Genomic DNA, 19,230 nt, shown 5'->3' with positions numbered 1-19,230 from the left:
GCCAAGAAGATGGAGGTGAACCTTTTGGCCTCTAGGAAATTGCTAAGTATTTGCCAAAAGATTACTGATGAGTCCTATTTGGTCATGTTGCTTAATACTTTTCTCCTTGCACAATCGTTGTTACAGGGTTCATAGACTTCAAGCTGGCAGGACTTCTGTAAAGCTGTGTCTGACTAAATAATAAATGGGCATATCAAAAACCTTTTTATGGGTATCTAAATGTATTTGTATCAATGTATTTGTGTACAATATAATCCAATAGCTTTTAATGATAGCAGTTACTGAGTTTATACTGAGTATAAAAATAGTACATAGGAACTATTATGCCATTTATCACTGTAGAGTTTTGATTTAAAACATCTAAATATATTTCATACAGATGAAGGATCTTAATTTGATCACTCAAGGTTTAAAAAGGCTTCAACATGTTGTAATTTCCACTTTAAAATGTCAGACTTGATTTGCCCTAATGAAAAATATATGCATTGTCAATACATTCATTTAGAACATAGGCCACTTACTGTATCAATAAGCAATACAAAACTTACATTATTAAGCTTTACTTGAACATATTTCTAATTGTGGATTTGCTTGACAAAAAAGAGAGCCCGAAAAATAGGAATGTCATTTTCCATCTCTTTATGAAAAAGGCCTCTAGCATTATATTGTCAATACATTCATTTACAATTTGAATTTGTTGACATCAATATGCAAAAATGTGAAACTATTACAATTCAAAGCTTTCAATGCAAAATATTTATAAATCCTATAAAATGTATAAATGTATAAAACTATAGGTGATAAGTGAGACAGATCTATGAGTATAGCAATATGTTGCTTTGCAGAGATTTCGTAACAAGGCTTCTGGAGTGTAGGCTCAGGGTGGGTCTTCTATTTGCCGATGATGACGTTCCTGTAGCCCTTGACGTGACACAGCTTATTGCTGTCGAAGTCGACCACCAGTTTCCTCAGGCCCGAGTGGGTGGGCGTGAAGTAGATTTTGACCTTGGCATCCTGCCCGGGTTCCACCGTGGAGTTAAGTCTAAGGAGGGTAAATATTTAGAAGTTACTCAATCTACATCCACTCTAACACTATCACACAACATTCCCAGCATAAATGTTTAGACAGTTTATTATTTTTAATGAAATGTCTTAAATGGATGTCTTTAGCTACAGATATAGGATCTTAATTTGATCACTCTTTTGTTGCTGAGACTTTTCCTGCACAGCAGGAAATGCAAACCTGTAGTGTATTTGAGTTAAAGGCTTCCCCTACAAAAAATATCCATTAATTATAATCCACATAATAATTCACATTTCCTGTTGCAGCAGGATTATTCTCCTCAAGTAGCAAACTGGCGAAAATGTAGATCCTACATCTGTAGTGTGATTGTAATGATTTTTCTGAGTTGACTAGCAAGGACTGTGTATGTATTGCATCAGCCATAGTTATCTTCATAGAAATATGTCTGAACTAGAAATCACTTTGGATTAAAGCATCTGCTAAATAACCATATTATATTATAGGATATGTAATTCTGTTGTAGAAGCTCGTCAAACTCATTCAAAAATGTCTTTATGATCAAATCCATTCATATTCTCTGCCTGTAGGCAGTCATTTCAATTGCGTAACACCACATTGAGCCAAACATCTAGGAGTTACATGCCAACCAAACCCACAACTCATCACAACCATCTGAATGCTTGGAAAACCAACTCTGACAAAACGATACTCTCACAATCAAATGATTTTATAAATACTGAATAAATCCAGACAAACATTCACAACCTGGTGAAACAGTCAGCTTTCGTCTAGCCAACTTCCTAGTCTTTGATGTGAAAGTGTTCGTTTTCAAATCCAAAACATTTTTTGAGAAGATTCATTAAATTGTGGTCTTGGCAAAACTCTTGGATAGTTAAAGTGTGCTTGAATTGTAAATGGCTGGGATTTCAGTATCCCACTTAGCCCTAATAAGGATTTGAGTCTGCTTTTGACATGTAAGCACTATTGTGAGTCTGCTACAAAACATAAATTTCCCTTGTCATGAACCCCTCCAACTCTACCAAAGCATGGACATGCACCACTTGGTGACTAAAACATGATTGATTATATGTGTATGAATTATACATATGCTTATAGACATCCCTGACAAACTTTAAAATGGCATTGTTGCTTAGAACCTTACTAATAGGTCCTATTTACACAATAGCACTCCTGTTGTTACTTTTAGCGGTAAATGCACTTAATCTGTAGTCAGTCCTGTTTGGAAATAGATGTCACCCTGTCTTCCCTCCCTCCTACCTCTCAGTGATGATCTGTCCTCCAGTGAGATTGGACCCCTCCACGGTGAAGCAGCAGTTCTGCAGTGGTACTGGGAGAGGGTTCTGCAGGGTGATCTCAGCCGCCAGCTTACGGTTCTCTTTGGGTTCCCCAAGGATCTATAGATCAGGGAACATATCTTAATGCTTTGACACAGTGCATTTCATCGGCTAGGCAAACATGGAGAACGCTCCATCTCTGATAATCACACTCAAGCTAGCAATAAGTATGGTTTATGCTTATTACTTTTAACTACTACATCACTCATGTTAATCACTATATTGTTGTGTTTTGTAAAGTGTTAAAGTAGTGACAGTAGTGGCCGTACCCTGACTTTGATCTCTGGGTTAACCAGTACGACGTCCCTCACAGAGAGGTAGGACTTTTGGGTATCGTAGTCTAGGAGCAGAGCCGCCAGCCGGATCATGTTGTCCTCAGTGAGGTTCTCTGCATACTTGGAGTAGTTCATCCTCAGAGCAACCCGCTTTTCTGGAGTGAGACATAAAGCAGAGAAAGTGAGACACCACACAATTTCTCAGATGTTGACACATGTTGACATAAGCAGATACATAAAACACTGGACAGTATGATTTCAATGCACACAGACACACATTCACGATTAGCAGAGTACCACGACCTCAGCAGAGTACAATGAAATAACATGAAAAGATAAATCCATAAACGGTCTTAAACTCTAAATGAGCCACGTGTAAATTATAATAATACAGTATATCACACTCACATATATATATACACAAAACTTTCCATTATACAAAGCCAACTGACCTTCTCCAGGTGCCAACTGTACGTTGAGCAGGTCTTTGAACCCACAGTTCTCTCCCAGAATACCATTGTAGGACACAGCTCTGGAGCCGAACACCAGACGGCACCTCTTCTCATTGGGCGTGTTGTTTGTAATCACGGCAAACACGTCAAAGTCACACCCCTTTCTCATGTCCGTGGAAACCTTGATGACGATAAGCAGGCCAGCATTGTCTTGCTGCTGCAGTAGTTTGTTCTGGTGGTTGGCTTTTGTAAAGGCCTCCCTTTCCCCGTCAGAACCTGGGGGGCACAGAAAGCAAAGGTTATACATGCTTTCATATACTGTAAATTAACTCTGACAAATTCTGATACATTTTGGGAAGAATAAGAACTTGTTTCCAGAGTAGTCTATAGTGAACTTCACCATATATTTCTTATGTTGAAGCGCCATACATTATCTGAGTGTACATATAGTGAACAGACTACTACAAATACGTAAGAAAGAATGTGACTTTCCTTTCTGCTGTCTTGGTGGCATTTCGTGGTGTAATGTGACATTGGTGTGTCCTGGTGGCATTTTACAGTGGTGTGTTTGCTAATGTGTACATTTTCAGGCAGTTGTGTCACATATCATCAACCACAAGCTTCCCCTGCTTCCCACCTCTCCTTCCCCTTCTTCTATCCCCCCTCTCAACCTGGTTTTCACTACAACCTGGTCAGCACTTGTCTGACTATTGGTTACCCTACACAATAGTATGGTAGCCATGCCTGGCCCTATTGCCACGCTGCAAATGTTTTATAACGGTGGGTAAGTGTTGGGGCTCCTTATTTTCTGTCGTAGTGAAGCTCCCTACCCTCAGGGTACTTGTATAGGTGTGTGATGTCCTCTCTCTTATCACTGCCCACGCTCTTAGTGCTGATCTTCAGGCCCACATTGACGGAGTTGATGATCCTCTCCGTGCTGCCATCTTTGCGCTTCATAAAGGTGTGCACGTCAGCGTTGACCTCCGCGAACACAAATGGGGCGTCATATTTATAGGTGAGCTCGCCCTCCTTGATGGCTTTCAGTGGGATAGGGCCACAGCAGTAAACTCCTGAAAGAAGGATAATCTGTGAGCGAACTGAAAATTACATGTTTCTATGACGTATCTGAAGCCATATCTTTATCACTTGTAGTAAAATATGATGATTAGCAATTCAGTAGTTTCTACACCAGATCTCCAAGACTCAATTTGAATGGTATCAGTGGAATCAATACATATATGAATTGGGGTCAGGCCCTTTTATGGGCTATTCTGAAATTGTTGAGATTATTGTAGTTGGGATTATTGTAGTTGGGATTATTCTCAATACCATCTAGGCCTCACCTTCACTCTTCTCTTGTGGTGTGGGGTCCATGGCCTGCCAGCCGTCAAAACCGGGTTTGAGGTCAGGTCTGGTCATCCAGTTCTCGACCCAGCAGTGGTAGTTCCTACAAAGACACACAACCATAGTAACCCCTTAACCATTTCCAGATTGCTGTCTGGTACAAGAGAAGGACATTTGCTCATATACCCAACCTCCGGAATGCCTTGACTATTTCCTGATTGTTGGCAAAAAAGCATGAGTAAATTGTACATAAGCAAATACGTGGCAGAAAAAAAGTGGATCATTCACTTTTGTAGACTTAATGTTAATCCCAAGACATTTTATCTATACTAGCACAAACAGTATTTTCTGACAATATACTGTAAAACATCTGCTAGCTCTGTGTTGAATTTGTTTGAGTGGAAATCCATCAATTTGATAGTCCTCCTGAGGTCTCACCATATCATGTCTCTGGACTTCTGAACAAGTTGTCCGTTCTCATCCACGTAGCGCTCTATCACCAGGTTACTGTTGGTGTCATGGGCTGAATTGTAGTTGGTGACCAGTCGACAAGGGATGCCCAGGGCTCGTGAAACTGAGAGGGCACATAAATAACATACAGTTAGCCAATACTACTCATCAACTATTCTACTACAGGTCTAACATATGGCATTATAAATACATCATACACAAGTATATATTTTACAGTTAGGTCATTTAGCAGACACTCTTATCCAGAGTGACTAACAGGAACAATTTGGGTAAAGTTGCTCAAGAGGACACCTAGTTGGCTCGGGGATCAAACCAGCAACTTTTTGGTTACTGTCCCAACGCTCTTAACCACTAGGCTACCTGCCCCCCTATTCATAGAATGTGTTACTAAAGGTGTCTTGTGCAATACAAAAAGGGGACAGAATGTATCTTACATAATATAACGACAAAGTATGTAAAAAAACACAGTCTCAATTTCTATGCGTTCATGTCTAACCTGAGCAGGCCACTGCTGCAAACACCCAGCATTGGCCAAAGCGCACAGGTTGACATGCATTTGTGTCCCAGTTCCGGAGGATCGCCACACTGCCCTTCCATGACAGAGGGCTCACCCCGCCATCATAGTTATCAGTCCACCTGCCCAGCAGCACTCCCTTGTCGTCATTGCAGTTCACCTGATGGACATGGACAGCAATGGTCAGGCTCTTCATTTCACATTCAGCTTTGTTGTTATATTGAGCAATGCCTTTTAACATATACTATATGTTAAAGTGTATATTTTATATTCAATTCTACTGTATGAACTGCAGTGTGTAATGGGAAACCGATTGATGTGGTCTCACCATGGCACTGAGGACTCTGGACACATAGATTGGGTTCCTCCTCCCTGAAGCGTCTTTCCCAGGGTTACGCAGGCACTTCGGGTTCATATCCAGGATTCTCAGACAGGCATCCAGGATCCCATCCTCAAACTACACCACACAGAGTAAAACACACAAGGTCAAATCAACCCGCTATTTATTTTCAAAAGGGATCTAAGCATGCAAAGGCGAGCAAAAGGTCAAATAAAGATCAAAGGATTAGAAGTTTGCTTCTCGTCTTAGATTCCCTCCTGCAAATATAATGTGCAAACGTTTAGTAAAGCTGAACGAAAGTCACATGCATAAACAGTATGCACAATATGCAACTATGACACACACCAATTAGATACTGAGCTGTATCAACAATTGAATCTCGGTCTCACCATCTCACAGTGGGATTATCATGATCTGTCAATTATACACTGATTGAACCAATGGAAGCGTCTTGATGTGGAAAGCGAATAGCCTCAATTGGATTTTACCAGTCAACAGTTAATCCATCACAAGTTCTGCTGAACCATAATTTATCTCACTTTATCAAACTCATACAGATGTAGGATCTTAATTTGAGCCAGTTTCCTACAGCAGGAGAATTTATCCTGCAGCAACAGGAAATGTGAATTATTAGTTGGATTATCATTATTGGACATTTTTGTAGGGGTTGATAATTTATTTCGTAAGAAAAAAGTGGAAATTACAGGAAGGTTCTCCTGCAACAGGGTGAACAAATTAAGATCCTACATCTCTAAATATACAGTATACTATGAGGCAGCATGATCTCCCCTTTAAAAGTGCACAGTACAGTAGTTACATTGGAAATAAGTTCAACATACATCTCTTGATGAATGGCTATTTCTCCCTTCTCAGACAAATTCAAAAGCCTTTATCACTGCCACCGCCAAATTCTGGTTTGTCTCTCCTCAAGGAGGCTGTTTCTAAAACGATCAGCTGATAGAGTTGTGCTGCTGTTGGTACCTGGCCATAGTTCCAAGGTGTAGGGATGGGGTACTTCCAGCCGCCTCGGTAGATGATACCATCTTGAGCCAAGATGTACTCCGCCAGTTTCTCCTCACTGTCCATGTACACCACATCGGCTGTTGCCAAGAGACATAAATAATACAGGGATAAAGTATCGTCCTCCATAGAAAAGGACAAGCTCATTATCTGCTTGCAGTAGGAAACAGTATTTAAAAATGCATAGGGCTTATTAAATTGCTATTTTTTTTTCAATATAACTTTCTATGATACATGTATGGTAGAACTGATTCTATTAAAGGCACTCCAGGATTTTAAGCACAACAAATTCGTAACATATAGTACGAATTGGATTTGTAACATATAATACGAATTGCAAAAACATAAAACATATATTTATTTATTTTTGCAGGATGTAACATATCATATGGAGTAGATGATGTAGTAAGCAATTTGATGACGTAGTACACAAAAAATGGGGACCACTTTTGGCTCGTGAGCACCACTTTCAAATCTACTGGCTGAAATTATACAAATGTTTGAGAGTGCATCTTTAATGAGACTAGCTGCTGTCTATTTACTTTGATGTCTAGGGTGACAAAATGTCTAAGTGTAACATGTATTGTAGATACAGCACATGATAGGGCTAAACATTTAGAGATACTGGAAAATACTTATCCATCCCCATCGATCCCATTCTCCATGTATGATCATCATATCCTCTCCCAAACTACCATCCATCCATCCATCCATCCATACCATCCATCCATCCTGTTCTCCCCACTGTGTGATCCCTGTAAGCCTGCATCTCTCCATTGGTCATGCTGGCTGTCTTTGTAACAGAGACATCTAATGTGCCTACCAGAGTCCAAAATGTGTACGCATATATGTTCTAAAATACTGGACTGTTGGCTTTCATACTTTTCAAATTCTCAGCACGGCTCAAGCAATTTGTCCATCTGTCAACACATTCCGCATAGCTATGTCCCGTCTCTGCGTCTCTGCATCTGTGAATTACTCTTAAGGCATTCCACTCAACTATGCATAGGTCCTACTACACTCGCAGACAGCATGACGTATGGAATGTTTACCCACCGGGGCACCAGGGGTTATAGAGCAGCACAAACTCCACCCTGCCCCCCTGACCCAAGGTCAGGCGCCAGCGTCCGATGGGCGCGTCCGGGGGGGAACAGATGGACAGGGACACCATGTTCCCGGGGGGACTGGTGACGGCGGCGCTCCAGCGGGAGGTGTTGATTTGGTCGGTCAGCCCAAAGGAGGCCTGTGTACCATACTGGTCAGAGGGCTGGGGACCTAGAAGAGGACATGAAGAAGAGAAAGGGTTAACGATGGAACGCTTGGCTAGGGATGATGTAAAACACTATAACTTGCCTACTTTTTACCATTGGAGGGAAAGTAATATTGCCCATAGCTATTCTGTCATTCTTTGTCATGAGATCTGTGTCAACGGATCTCAATAGTCTAAAGTGGGGTTTTAAATAGGCCTCGACAGTAATCATGACCTCGACAGAAGTTGCTGTCCTTTATAAGAATTAGGTTCTTTACTGTATCATGAAAAATATGAAGCACACAGATGCTTTCAGGTCACACATGAAACATTTTAAAAATTCTGATTGTACAATTCACATACTATTCCCAAACCCTTCAGCGGAGAACATTGTAAAATGGTGGACAATTCCACAGGGATCAAATACGATGGAAACTCAGCTTCCTTCAGTGACCTCCGTTAAGATCGGAGGGCAGATAAACTGCCTGAACTGAAATTCCATTGTGTTCAGACTGGGCATAACGCCAGAGTCACCCCTTTTAACTCCTTTGCTTTCAGCAGAGGGCTGAACCAAGTTAGATTCCTCCCTTGGCTGTTCTGTGTATTAACGTTTATATTACAGCCCATTAAAAAATAGTTGAACTTTCACGGTGATACCATTATCTTTGATAGGACATATGCTTTCCTGTGGCGTGATCCTCTTCCTGTTCTCAAACCGTTGGATACTGTAGAAACTGCGGTGGTCTGTACAATGGGCACTCCACCCCTCTTATGACACTGTAACTTACATCTGACACAATCTTAATTAAAACACCAGATCATTTCAGTGTTTTCCCTTAGATATTTCCAAAGGCGGGACACAAAGGGTCCCAAACACAACATCTACGGTTCCTGACAAACAGAACCGAAGCCTGGGCAGGTTGAGTAATGGTAGAGGAGGCAGGGTAGAGTGTCAGCTAACTATTCTGCAAGAGTCAATAGTGTTATCACTGAAAATTGGAGCAGGCTAAAACAGTTTCCCTTTCCTTGAAACAACATTAGACCTCAACATCAGCTTTTCTTCCTCCTTATCACTTTTTAGATCACAATGTAGAAGCCAAAATGTCAAGGTAGAGACAAATGGCAAAACATGCCTTAGATTTTAGGGGGTTAAAACAATAGAAAAATAGAGCGCAGAGTCTGTTGTTATAGTGTTACACACTATGCAGCAGCACATGCATGAGGTATTTTCAAACTTGCAGGGAAGTTAAGATTTAGACTTGAGATTTATCGGTCATAGCCCAATAGACTGTGTTTTCTTTCAATCAAGGAAGAATTTAAGCAGGTATTCACTTGAGCTATTCAATAAGTCTGTCACGCCCTGGCTCTGGGGACTCTTAAATGTTGAGCCAGGGTGTGGATTTTTCTATGTTTAGTTTTCTATGTTTTTGTTCTAGATCGTTTAGATCTATGTTGGCCAGGGTGGTTCCCAATCAGAGGCAGCTGTAGCTCGTTGTCTCTGATTGGGGACCATACTTAGGCAGCCTGTTGGCACCAGTTAGTTGGTGGGATCTTGTTCCGTTTGGTTTGTTGTGTATAACCTAGGACTTCACGTATTGTGTGTTTGTTGTTTTTTGTTAGTGTAAGTACAATTAAAGTATGTACGCTTATCACGCTGCGCCTTGGTCCGTGTCTTCAGTCGACGATCGTGACAAAGTCCTCATGGGAAAGATTTTGGGACTGGGTTTCTGTAAAAATTTTGAGCAGATAATGGAAAGCATTCTTTTACTGGGTCGTGTCTGCCAGGAAATGTTAAAGGTACCACGACAATGCCTAATTGTGTGTTTCTATTGGCATTAGGAACTTGTTTATTTTCTCCAATGTTGTTTATTTTCTCCAAAAGCGATAGGGAGGAAGAAAAGCTAATGTTGAGGTCTAATGTTGTTTAGAGGAAAGGGAAACTATTTGATCCTGCTCCAATTACCAGTGATAACACTATTGACTCTTACAGAACAGTTAGATAGCTGACACTCTACCCTGCCTCCTCTACAATTACTTACCCTGCCCAGGCTTCGGTTTCTGTTGTCAGGAACCGTAGATGTTGCTTTTGGGACCATTTGCATCCTGCCTTTGGAAATATCTAGGGGAAACACTGAAATGATCTTATGTTTTAATTAAGATTAACCTATAGGATTTAATAAAAATTAAACAACATTTATCTAGTGCCTTTCACATTGAATTGATTAGTCGACAACCCAGGGATAACACAGTACCGGTCTCTACGGCGAGGTCGAGGGCACTGCCACCAGGCTGGTAGTCGCCCGAGCGAAGGTGCAGGTTGATGGTGAACGGCTGGCCCCTTCTCACGATAAGGCGCTCCACCCCGTTGAGCTCCGTGCGGTGGTCTGTGTTGTTGAACTCACACTCCAGGTCCCATCGGGCAATGTCCAGTGCTGGGAGATGGATGAGAGAGAGAAAGGACATAGTGAGTAGAATTACCTCAGGATTGACCTCTAAACATCTACCCAGCCAGTTACAAGGGAATAGAATCCTGATCTACAGTTCCTCTGTTTGCTCTTTGGGGGTGTCAGTCCAGTCTTCAGTATAGTAAGGTTTAACACTTTCTGACAAATGTGTTCGTCAAAAGTGCTATACAAATATGATTTCATCGATTTGATAGATAGTCTTCTCTTTTTATGGTGCCTCAGTGGTGGACCAAACACCCCCATTGCTTTTAAGACAATTGTGTCTATACCTGTTTTTAGGTAGGCTGATGACCTGCTTCTTCAAACTGGCTTCCCAACTCTAAACGCTGGTCCCTTCCAAGAAGACCACCCCTTCCTCTCACCGCCAATGGCACTACTACTTTGGAAATGTCTATAATAGTTGCTTTACATTGTATTGTAGCGTTTCAATACTGGTACTTCATTTTATTTTTAGCACTACAATGAAGTATTCTACTGACCTCTTAAGAGAGAGTTTCTTGTTTTTAAGCTAGCTGTCCAGCTCTTTGACTGTGTGCTTTTGCAGAAAGAGTGTCTGCTAAATGTCTGTTAACACTACAACCGCTGGGCCTCAAGCTAACGAGCAGTCGTGCTGACTGCAACATTCTAACATTGTAATTAATACATTTCATATGCTATTGCAAAAATAATAATTTGGTTGTGTTTATGAAGGTCTTAGGAAACATTAGAATACAATATATATATTTTTAGAACACCATAGTATTTTCATTAGTTTATGTTACTGTAGGATATACTGTATGTAAAAACAAAAAAACACAACATTTCATATGTTCAATCAATTTTCTTTGGGGAATGCCTTTGTTACAACTATGAAACACAAGGCATATGTGTTGGAACACAGCAACAGCTTATTTTTATAACAACAAAATAAATAAAATACCCCAACCACAAAGACGGACGGTCAGCAAGACCGTAGCCTAAACATCATTTTAAGTGCCAAGTGTCAAGGACGGAGGGGGTAATACATTTTTTTAAATTCATGAGCTGTCAAAATGACTGCTTTAGCAGTTTTAGATTTAGAGAAAATGTACATACATTATGGTATAGTAAAGAGGCCACATGAAATCCTATTAATAAGTGTGTAGCCTATACAATAAAACGTATGCATGGCTAAATCATTAAGAGTGTCTGAATTCATTTTTGGTAAATAGGCCACAGACAAATGGTTAAAAGACTGCTGCAAATTGTTTTTCCAGACATTTTCAGACCCTTTTCCAGCTTATCTCTGGCAGCAGGCTTGAATCCAATGACTTTCATTGTAATTTAAACTTACTGTAAGAGTTCTCTTCCTGTTCTTGAGTGGAAAGAGAAACACTTTACCTGTTGTGTAACAGAAAGACTTGTATTGCATTAAAAGTCAAAGGAATCCTTCAGACAGGAAATGCTGCTTTGCAAATAACTATCTTGGTAACTATATTTACTCAAGTACCACTAGCGGGTGAATACTACACCAACCCATTTAGACACAGACTTGAACCCTTTCATTGATTCATTTAAAGAAGGGAAGTATTTCACAAGAGCGAAAACAAGAAAACATGAATGAGTTAGTGTTCTGTCACTCCCTGCAAGTAAATACTGTACTCCTCCTTCTCCCCAGGACTCGGTATGTGAATAAGATCCCACCCTCTGATTTCCTATTTACAGTCATCCTGCTTCTTTAAGACAAGACTGGTTGTTGTTAAATAATCCTGGCAGGAGAAAATGACATGAAAACTAAATGTGAGGTGACAAAGGTTATGCCCAAACTCCTGGAAAAAAAGGGTTCCAAAAGGGTTCTTCGGCTGTCCCAATAGGAGAACCCTTTTTGGTTCCAGGTAGAACCTTTTTTGGTTCCTGAAAGGGTTCTACATGGAACACAAAGGGTTCTACCTGGAACCAACAGGGTTTTCAAAGGGTTCTCCTAAGGGACAGCCGACAAACCTTTATTGGTTCTAGACGGCACCTTTTTTTCTAAGAGTGCACATAACAACAAACACTGACTGTCTTCTTCTAATGCCTCTTAAGGGAAAAGTAATCCAAAGGTAATTTAAAGTAATCCGATTATGTTAATGAGTTTGGGTAATCCAAAAGTTACATTACTGATTACAATTTTGGACAGGTAACTAGTAACTAACATATTACATTTAAAAAGTAACCAACCCAACCCTGACTACATATATGACAAATCAGTTTCTGTAGGACCATCTGAATAGTGTATCTTTTACATTTGCCCAACCGTGGGGAATTGTGCATGTGTTTTACACCTTGTAGTTGAAGAAAAGTGGTCTTTCAAAGGAGACAAACTCCAGTCTCCAGTCCAACTCTTTCATCCTGAAGATAAATAAAGTTGGCAATAAGCCTATTTTACTCAGTCATAAAGTGGCTGGGAACTTGTGCTTTTGCACAGCTAGAGGCAACAGGACTTTAAACCTAGAATCTGGAGACCATTAGGCAGATTGATAGCAGATAAACAACCAAAACGTTGTTTTCGACAACACAGGCCAAACAACGCAGGCTCAATCAATGTAATGGTAAAGTCTAGTTATTGCTGCATTTCAGTCTCGTATTACACTGTTGGTATCAAATAAAATACATTTTTATTAACCACTCTCACATTGTGGAATGAAAGCTGATGTAAGAAAAGTGGAGTCTGAATTTAAATGGAAAAGTTTCTGTAATTAAGGTGTAGTTATTGTTGTTTTGCTTTGTTCTATTGCACTGGAAAGACAGCAATGTATTACAGTCTGTCACTAACATGAATAGTGCAAAAATGTATTAATGGACAGAGATCAAGGTGAGCTATGTGTGTAGGGGATGTGTGTTCCCATTTATGTGATCACATGCCCCCATTGAGCAGGCTACTACCATGAGGTCACCATCTCCACAATGCCATCACCCTAGGCTTACACTCCCTTGTTTTGCTTCCAGTCTACCAAACTTGAACAACACAACATCAAGGGTCCTGTTATAGGCCTAGCAGAACTTCAGGGCCAAAATAAACCCAATAAGGTTGCGGCAATGAAAGATCCTAGTCAGGGAAAATTGCACAGAAGCAGGTACAGTAAATCCCAGGAAAAAGACATACGTTCTCTCAGCTATTAAGAACAACCTATCCAGCCTAGTCATGAATGAAGCCGCAAGAGCTCGCTCGCTCTCTCTCTCTCTCTCTCTCTCTCTCTCTCATGTAAACAATAGCATATACAGTGGGGAAAAACAATTATTTAGTCAGCCACCAATTGTGCAAGTTCTCCCACTTCAAAAGATGAGAGAGGCCTGTAATTTTCATCATAGGTACACGTCAACTATAACAGACAAATTGAGGGAAAAAAAATCCAGAAAATCACATTGTAGGATTTTTAATGAATTTATTTGCAAATTATGGTGGAAAATAAGTATTTGGTCACCTACAAACAAGCAAGATTTCTGGCTCTCACAGACCTGTAACTTCTTCTTTAAGAGGCTCCTCTGTCCTCCACTCGTTACCTGTATTAATGGCACCTGTTTGAACTTGTTATCAGTATAAAAGACACCTGTCCACAACCTCAAACAGTCACACTCCAAACTCCACTATGGCCAAGAGCTGTCAAAGGACACCAGGAACAAATTTGTAGACCTGCACCAGGCTGGGAAGACTGAATCTGCAATAGGTAAGCAGCTTGGTTTGAAGAAATCAACTGTGGGAGCAATTATTAGGAAATGGAAGACATACAAGACCACTGATAATCTCCCTCGATCTGGGGCCCCACGCTAGATCTCACCCCGTGGGGTCAAAATGATCACAAGAACGGTGAGCAAAAATCACAGAACCACACGGGGGGACCTAGTGAATGACCTGCAGAGAGCTGGGACCAAAGTAACAAAGCCTACCATCAGTAACACACTACGCCGCCAGGGACTCAAATCCTGCAGTGCCAGACGTGTCCCCCTGCTTAAGCCAGTACATGTCCAGGCCCGTCTGAAGTTTGCTAGAGTGCATGTGGATGATCCAGAAGAGGATTGGGAGAATGTCATATGGTCAGATGAAACCAAAATAGAACTTTTTGGTAAAAACTCAACTCGTCGTGTTTGGAGGACAAAGAATGCTGAGTTGCATCCAAATAACACCATACCTACTGTGAAGCATGGGGGTGGAAATATCATGCTTTGGGGCTGTTTTTCTGCAAAGGGAACAGGAAGACTGATCCGTGTAAAGGAAAGAATGAATGGGGCCATGTATCGTGAGATTTTGAGGAAAACCTCCTTCCATCAGCAAGGGCATTGAAGATGAAACATGGCTGGGTCTTTCAGCATGACAATGATCCCAAACACACCGCCCGGGCAACAAAGGAGTGGCTTCGTAAGAAGCATTTCAAGGTCCTGGAGTGGCCTAGCCAGTCTCCAGATCTCAACCCCATAGAAAATCTTTGGAGGGGAGTTGAAAGTCCGTGTTGCCCAGCGACAGCCCCAAAACATCACTGCTCTAGAGGAGATCTGCATGGAGGAATGGGCCAAAATACCAGCAACAGTGTGTGAAAACCTTGTGAAGACTTACAGAAAACGTTTGACCTGTGTCATTGCCAACAAAGGGTATATAACAAAGTATTGAGAAACTTTTGTTATTGACCAAATACTTATTTTCCACCATAATTTGCAAATAAATTCATTAAAAATCCTACAAAGTGATTTTCTGGAAAAAAAATTCTCATTTTGTCTGTCATAGTTGACGTGTACCTATGATGAAAATTACAGGCCTCTCATCTTTTTAAGTGGGAGAACTTGCACAATTGGTGGCTGACTAAATACTCCCCCCCCCCCCACTGTACAGCATAAATTATGAGTGAGCTATGTCAAGTATGTTTTAAAAATAAAAGGGAATAGTGTCTTGGTCGTGCAGTTGAATAAATAGTATAAAAATAGTGTATGTGTGTGTGCGTGCTTGTGTACTTGTGTTAATGTGTGTGTGTGTGCGTGTGCGTGTATGTAAGGGATGGATGTGTGGAGAGTCAGTGGAAATTGTCTCTAAATCATGCATTCGGCCTCCTAAACACATTATCTGGTTAGTTACAGTAGGGATTCTGAACAATAATAGAGAAGTAAATGTATCTATTGCATTGATACGCAATTCTAATAAAAAGTCTATGCATCAAACAAATATGTTTTTTTGAACAAACACATTTGCTAATATTTTAGTACTACTAGCGTTCATGTATTGATAGGTTGGGTCAGGCTCCTGTCCGGTGTAAAAGGTTTGAATGGGTTCAAAGGGGCTTTGCAAAACCATTCCAAGGACAAATTAGGTTCGGCACAGTTTCTGGTTGCAGCTACAGCTGCTGTCTGCTATTAAAAGCCCAAAGGTCCCTTAGCAACAGTTAACTCCCTCTCAAACACATTCTTTAGATGCATTGAAGATAAGGTACGACTAGGCTAAAGCTTATGGTTTTTCTACGAAACATAACTGACAAGGTGGGAGACAACACTACAATGGTGAGGAGCGGGTCTAGAGCTTCAACTTCCTCTGTGTCCAAATCACTAAGGACGTGAAATGGTCCACACACACGCACAGTCATGGAGAAGGCGCTACAGCTCCTCTTCCCACTCAGGTTGAAAAGGTTAGGCTACATGGACTATCTGAGTTGAACCTTTTATTTTTTCGCCCCTGGTTTACATGAGCCGTTTTGCAGGTTTGACTGAATCCACTTGATTTATTAAACATTTTGTTGTGTTACAGCCTGAATTCAAAATTGATTAAATTGATTTTTTTCTCACCCATCTACACACAATGCCCCATTATGACAAAGTGAAAATATGTTTTTATACATTTTTGCAAATGTATTGAAAAGGAAATACAGAAAGATCTCATTTACATAAGTATTCACACCCCTGAGTCAATACTTTGTAGAAGCACCAAAAGTATGTGAACTCCCTTTCAAATTAGTGGATTCAGCTATTTCAGCCCCACCCGTTCCAGACAGGTGTAGAAAATCGAGCACACAGCCATGAAATCTTCATAGACAAACATTGGCAGTAGAATGGCCTTACTGAAGAGCTCAGTGACTTTAAACATGGCACCGTCATAGGATACCACCTTTCCAACAAGTCAGTTTGTCAAATTTCTGCCCTGCAAGAGCTGCCCGGTAACTGTAAGGGCTGTTATTGTGAAGTGGAAACATCTAGGAGTAACAACGGTTCAGCCACGAAGTGGTAGGCCACACAAGCTTACAGAACGGGACGGCAGAGTGCTGAAGCGCGTAGCGCGTAAAAATGGTTTGTCCTCATTTTCAACACTCACTACTGAGTTCCAAACAGCCTCTGGAAGCAACGTCAGCACAAGAACTGTTCATCGGGAGCTTCATGAAATGGGTTTCCATGGCCGAGCAGTCACACACAAGCCTAAGATTACCATGATCAATGCCAAGCGTCGGCTGGAGTGGTGTAAAGCTCGCCGCCATTGGACTCTGGAGCAGTGAAAACGCATTCTCTGGAGTGATGAATCACGCTTCACCATCTGGCAGTCCGACAGACGAATGTGGGCTTGGCGGATGCCAGGTATTTCTAGACGATTCTGTGCTCCTAACTTTGTGGCAACAGTGTGGGAAAGGCCCTTTCCTGTTTCAGCATGACAATGCCCCCGTTCAAAAAGCGAGGACCACACAGAAATGGTTTGTCGAGATTGGTGTTGAAGAACTTGACTGGCCTGCACAGAGCCCTGTCCTCAACCCCATCGAACAACTTTGGAACGCCGACTGCGAGCCAGGCCTAATTGCCCAACATCAGTGGCCGACCTCACTAATGCTCTTGTGGCTGAATGGAAGCAAGTCCCCACAGCAATGTTCCAACATCTAGTGGAAAGCCTTCCCAGAAGATTGGAGGCTGTTATAGCAGCAAAGGGGGGACCAACTCCATATTAATGCCCATGACTTTGGAATGAGATGTTCGAAGAGCAGGTGTCCACATACTTTTGGTCATGTAGTGTATATATATATATATATATATATATTTATTTATTTATGTATTATTTTTTGGAGGGTAGGGGGGATATTTTTTGGGTGGGGATAAAAAAAAACTCAATACACTTTAAAATGACTAAAACCAAATTGAAACTTTGTAGAAATGATAATGGACCTACATTCATAGATTTTCTTGCCTGTGTCCAGCTCGCTGATAATCACCGAAATGAAAGCTAAACATTTTTCAAAAACAATGGACAGATTGCTATTTTTGGCTAATTTTGATGGCGAAGAAATATAAGACATTGTTGGTGCTTGTTGAAGACTGAATGCGGCCCCCGGGCAAAATTAGTTTGACACCCCTGGACAAGGTCATTAATGGCAACCTAACCTAATGTAGCATGCGTAAAAGAATCCAGCTACCGGTAAGTTATTTGCCATCATTTGTCCATAGTAGGGTTTCCCAAACTCGGTTTTTGCCCTAGCACTACACAGCTGCTGATTCAAATAATCAAAGCTTGATGATGAGTTGGATCAGCTGTGTAGTGCTAGGGCAAAAACCAAAACGTGCACCCAGGGGGTCCCCAGGACCGACTTTGAGAAACCCTGGTCCATAGCGAAGTGATGGATCAGGTTTCACTTTGCTGTTTAGTTTAGTTTAGTTTTGAGGCAATATTACAATTCTGTAAATGCTTCAAATATTTAGATAAAGATTCTGGCATATGGGTCAGTCCTGGGAGGAATTATTTATTTTTGGAAGCAATAACATAACATGATAAGCTATTTTAAATTATCTGCCACTGTCTACATTGTAGACCATGATGCAAGTTTGCATTCGTTGTTTTACTGTTGATGAAACTCAAAATGTAATTCACAGTTATGTTCAAATGTTCAATAAGGCGCTGCACAGACTTGAGAAGAAGATTTGCAGAGATACAACACATTCAATAAAACATTGCAAATAAAACATTGCAAATAGTTATTAAAATCTTACCTTGGGCCATGATCGCGTTGATGTACAGCCGGGTAATAGTCTGTGGTAGGCTATTGAAAGTATTCTCAGTGACTGTCTACACTGCGCAGCTATTCTGACTGTGAACGAAATTCATATTTGTAGTGGTCATGCGCGTCACCAAAATTCCATCGATGTAGGCTCCTCTTGCCATATAGAGGCGGATCAAACATTTTGCAGAAGCTGACGGCATAATGTGTAACGTGGGATGGGAGGTCATCTGGTCGTGTTGGTTTTCTTCCGTCAAACCCCCGCGTGCGCGTGCTCACATGCATGCACAAGGACGCACGCACGCATGCACACACACACATGCACACACACACTCTACTGACTAGTAGCGACATCGAGTCGACCGATAGTTGCGCAATTTACTGCATACGTTTGTTATATGGAATAGGGAAGTCATTTTCATTTTGTCATCATGTCATGAATAAAATGTGCAATGTCAAAATGCAATTTACTTTTAGGAAGTATACTGAACAAAAATATAAACGCAACATGCACCAATTTCAACGATTTTACTGAATTACAGTTCATATAAGGAAATCAGTCAATTGAAATACATTCATTAGTCCCTAATATATGGATTACACTTGACAGGGCAGGGGTGCAGGGGGCCTGGAAGGGCATGGTCCCACTCACTTGGGAGCCAGGCCGAGCCAATCAGAATGAGGTTTTCCCCACAAAAGGACTTATTACAGACAGAAATACTCCTCAGTTTCATCAGCTGTCCGGGTGGCTGTTCTCAGATGATCTCGCAGGTGA

The 19,230-nt window shown here is 41.1% G+C and overlaps 1 protein-coding gene across 1 annotated transcript; it reads right to left on the bottom strand.

Annotated features, from left to right (window-relative positions):
* Positions 1-622: 622 nt before the first annotated feature.
* LOC123492041 (protein-glutamine gamma-glutamyltransferase 2-like) lies at positions 623-18,642 on the bottom strand. The gene is made up of 13 exons (XM_045223753.1): positions 18,448-18,642; positions 10,297-10,476; positions 7,852-8,070; positions 6,757-6,875; positions 5,764-5,892; positions 5,418-5,595; positions 4,889-5,024; positions 4,450-4,553; positions 3,937-4,176; positions 3,107-3,382; positions 2,649-2,809; positions 2,303-2,439; positions 623-1,042 (listed from the first exon to the last, which is right to left on the bottom strand). Exons 1-13 carry the CDS (start codon positions 18,455-18,457, stop codon positions 892-894), a joined length of 2,040 nt encoding a protein of 679 aa, XP_045079688.1. The 5' UTR covers positions 18,458-18,642; the 3' UTR covers positions 623-891.
* Positions 18,643-19,230: the final 588 nt, after the last annotated feature.

The sequence above is a fragment of the Coregonus clupeaformis genome, chromosome 12, assembly GCF_020615455.1.
Source record: "Coregonus clupeaformis isolate EN_2021a chromosome 12, ASM2061545v1, whole genome shotgun sequence".
Lineage (NCBI taxonomy): Eukaryota > Metazoa > Chordata > Actinopteri > Salmoniformes > Salmonidae > Coregonus > Coregonus clupeaformis.
Note: the sequence above shows the minus strand (reverse complement) of the source record. Positions and strands in the feature narration are given on the sequence as shown.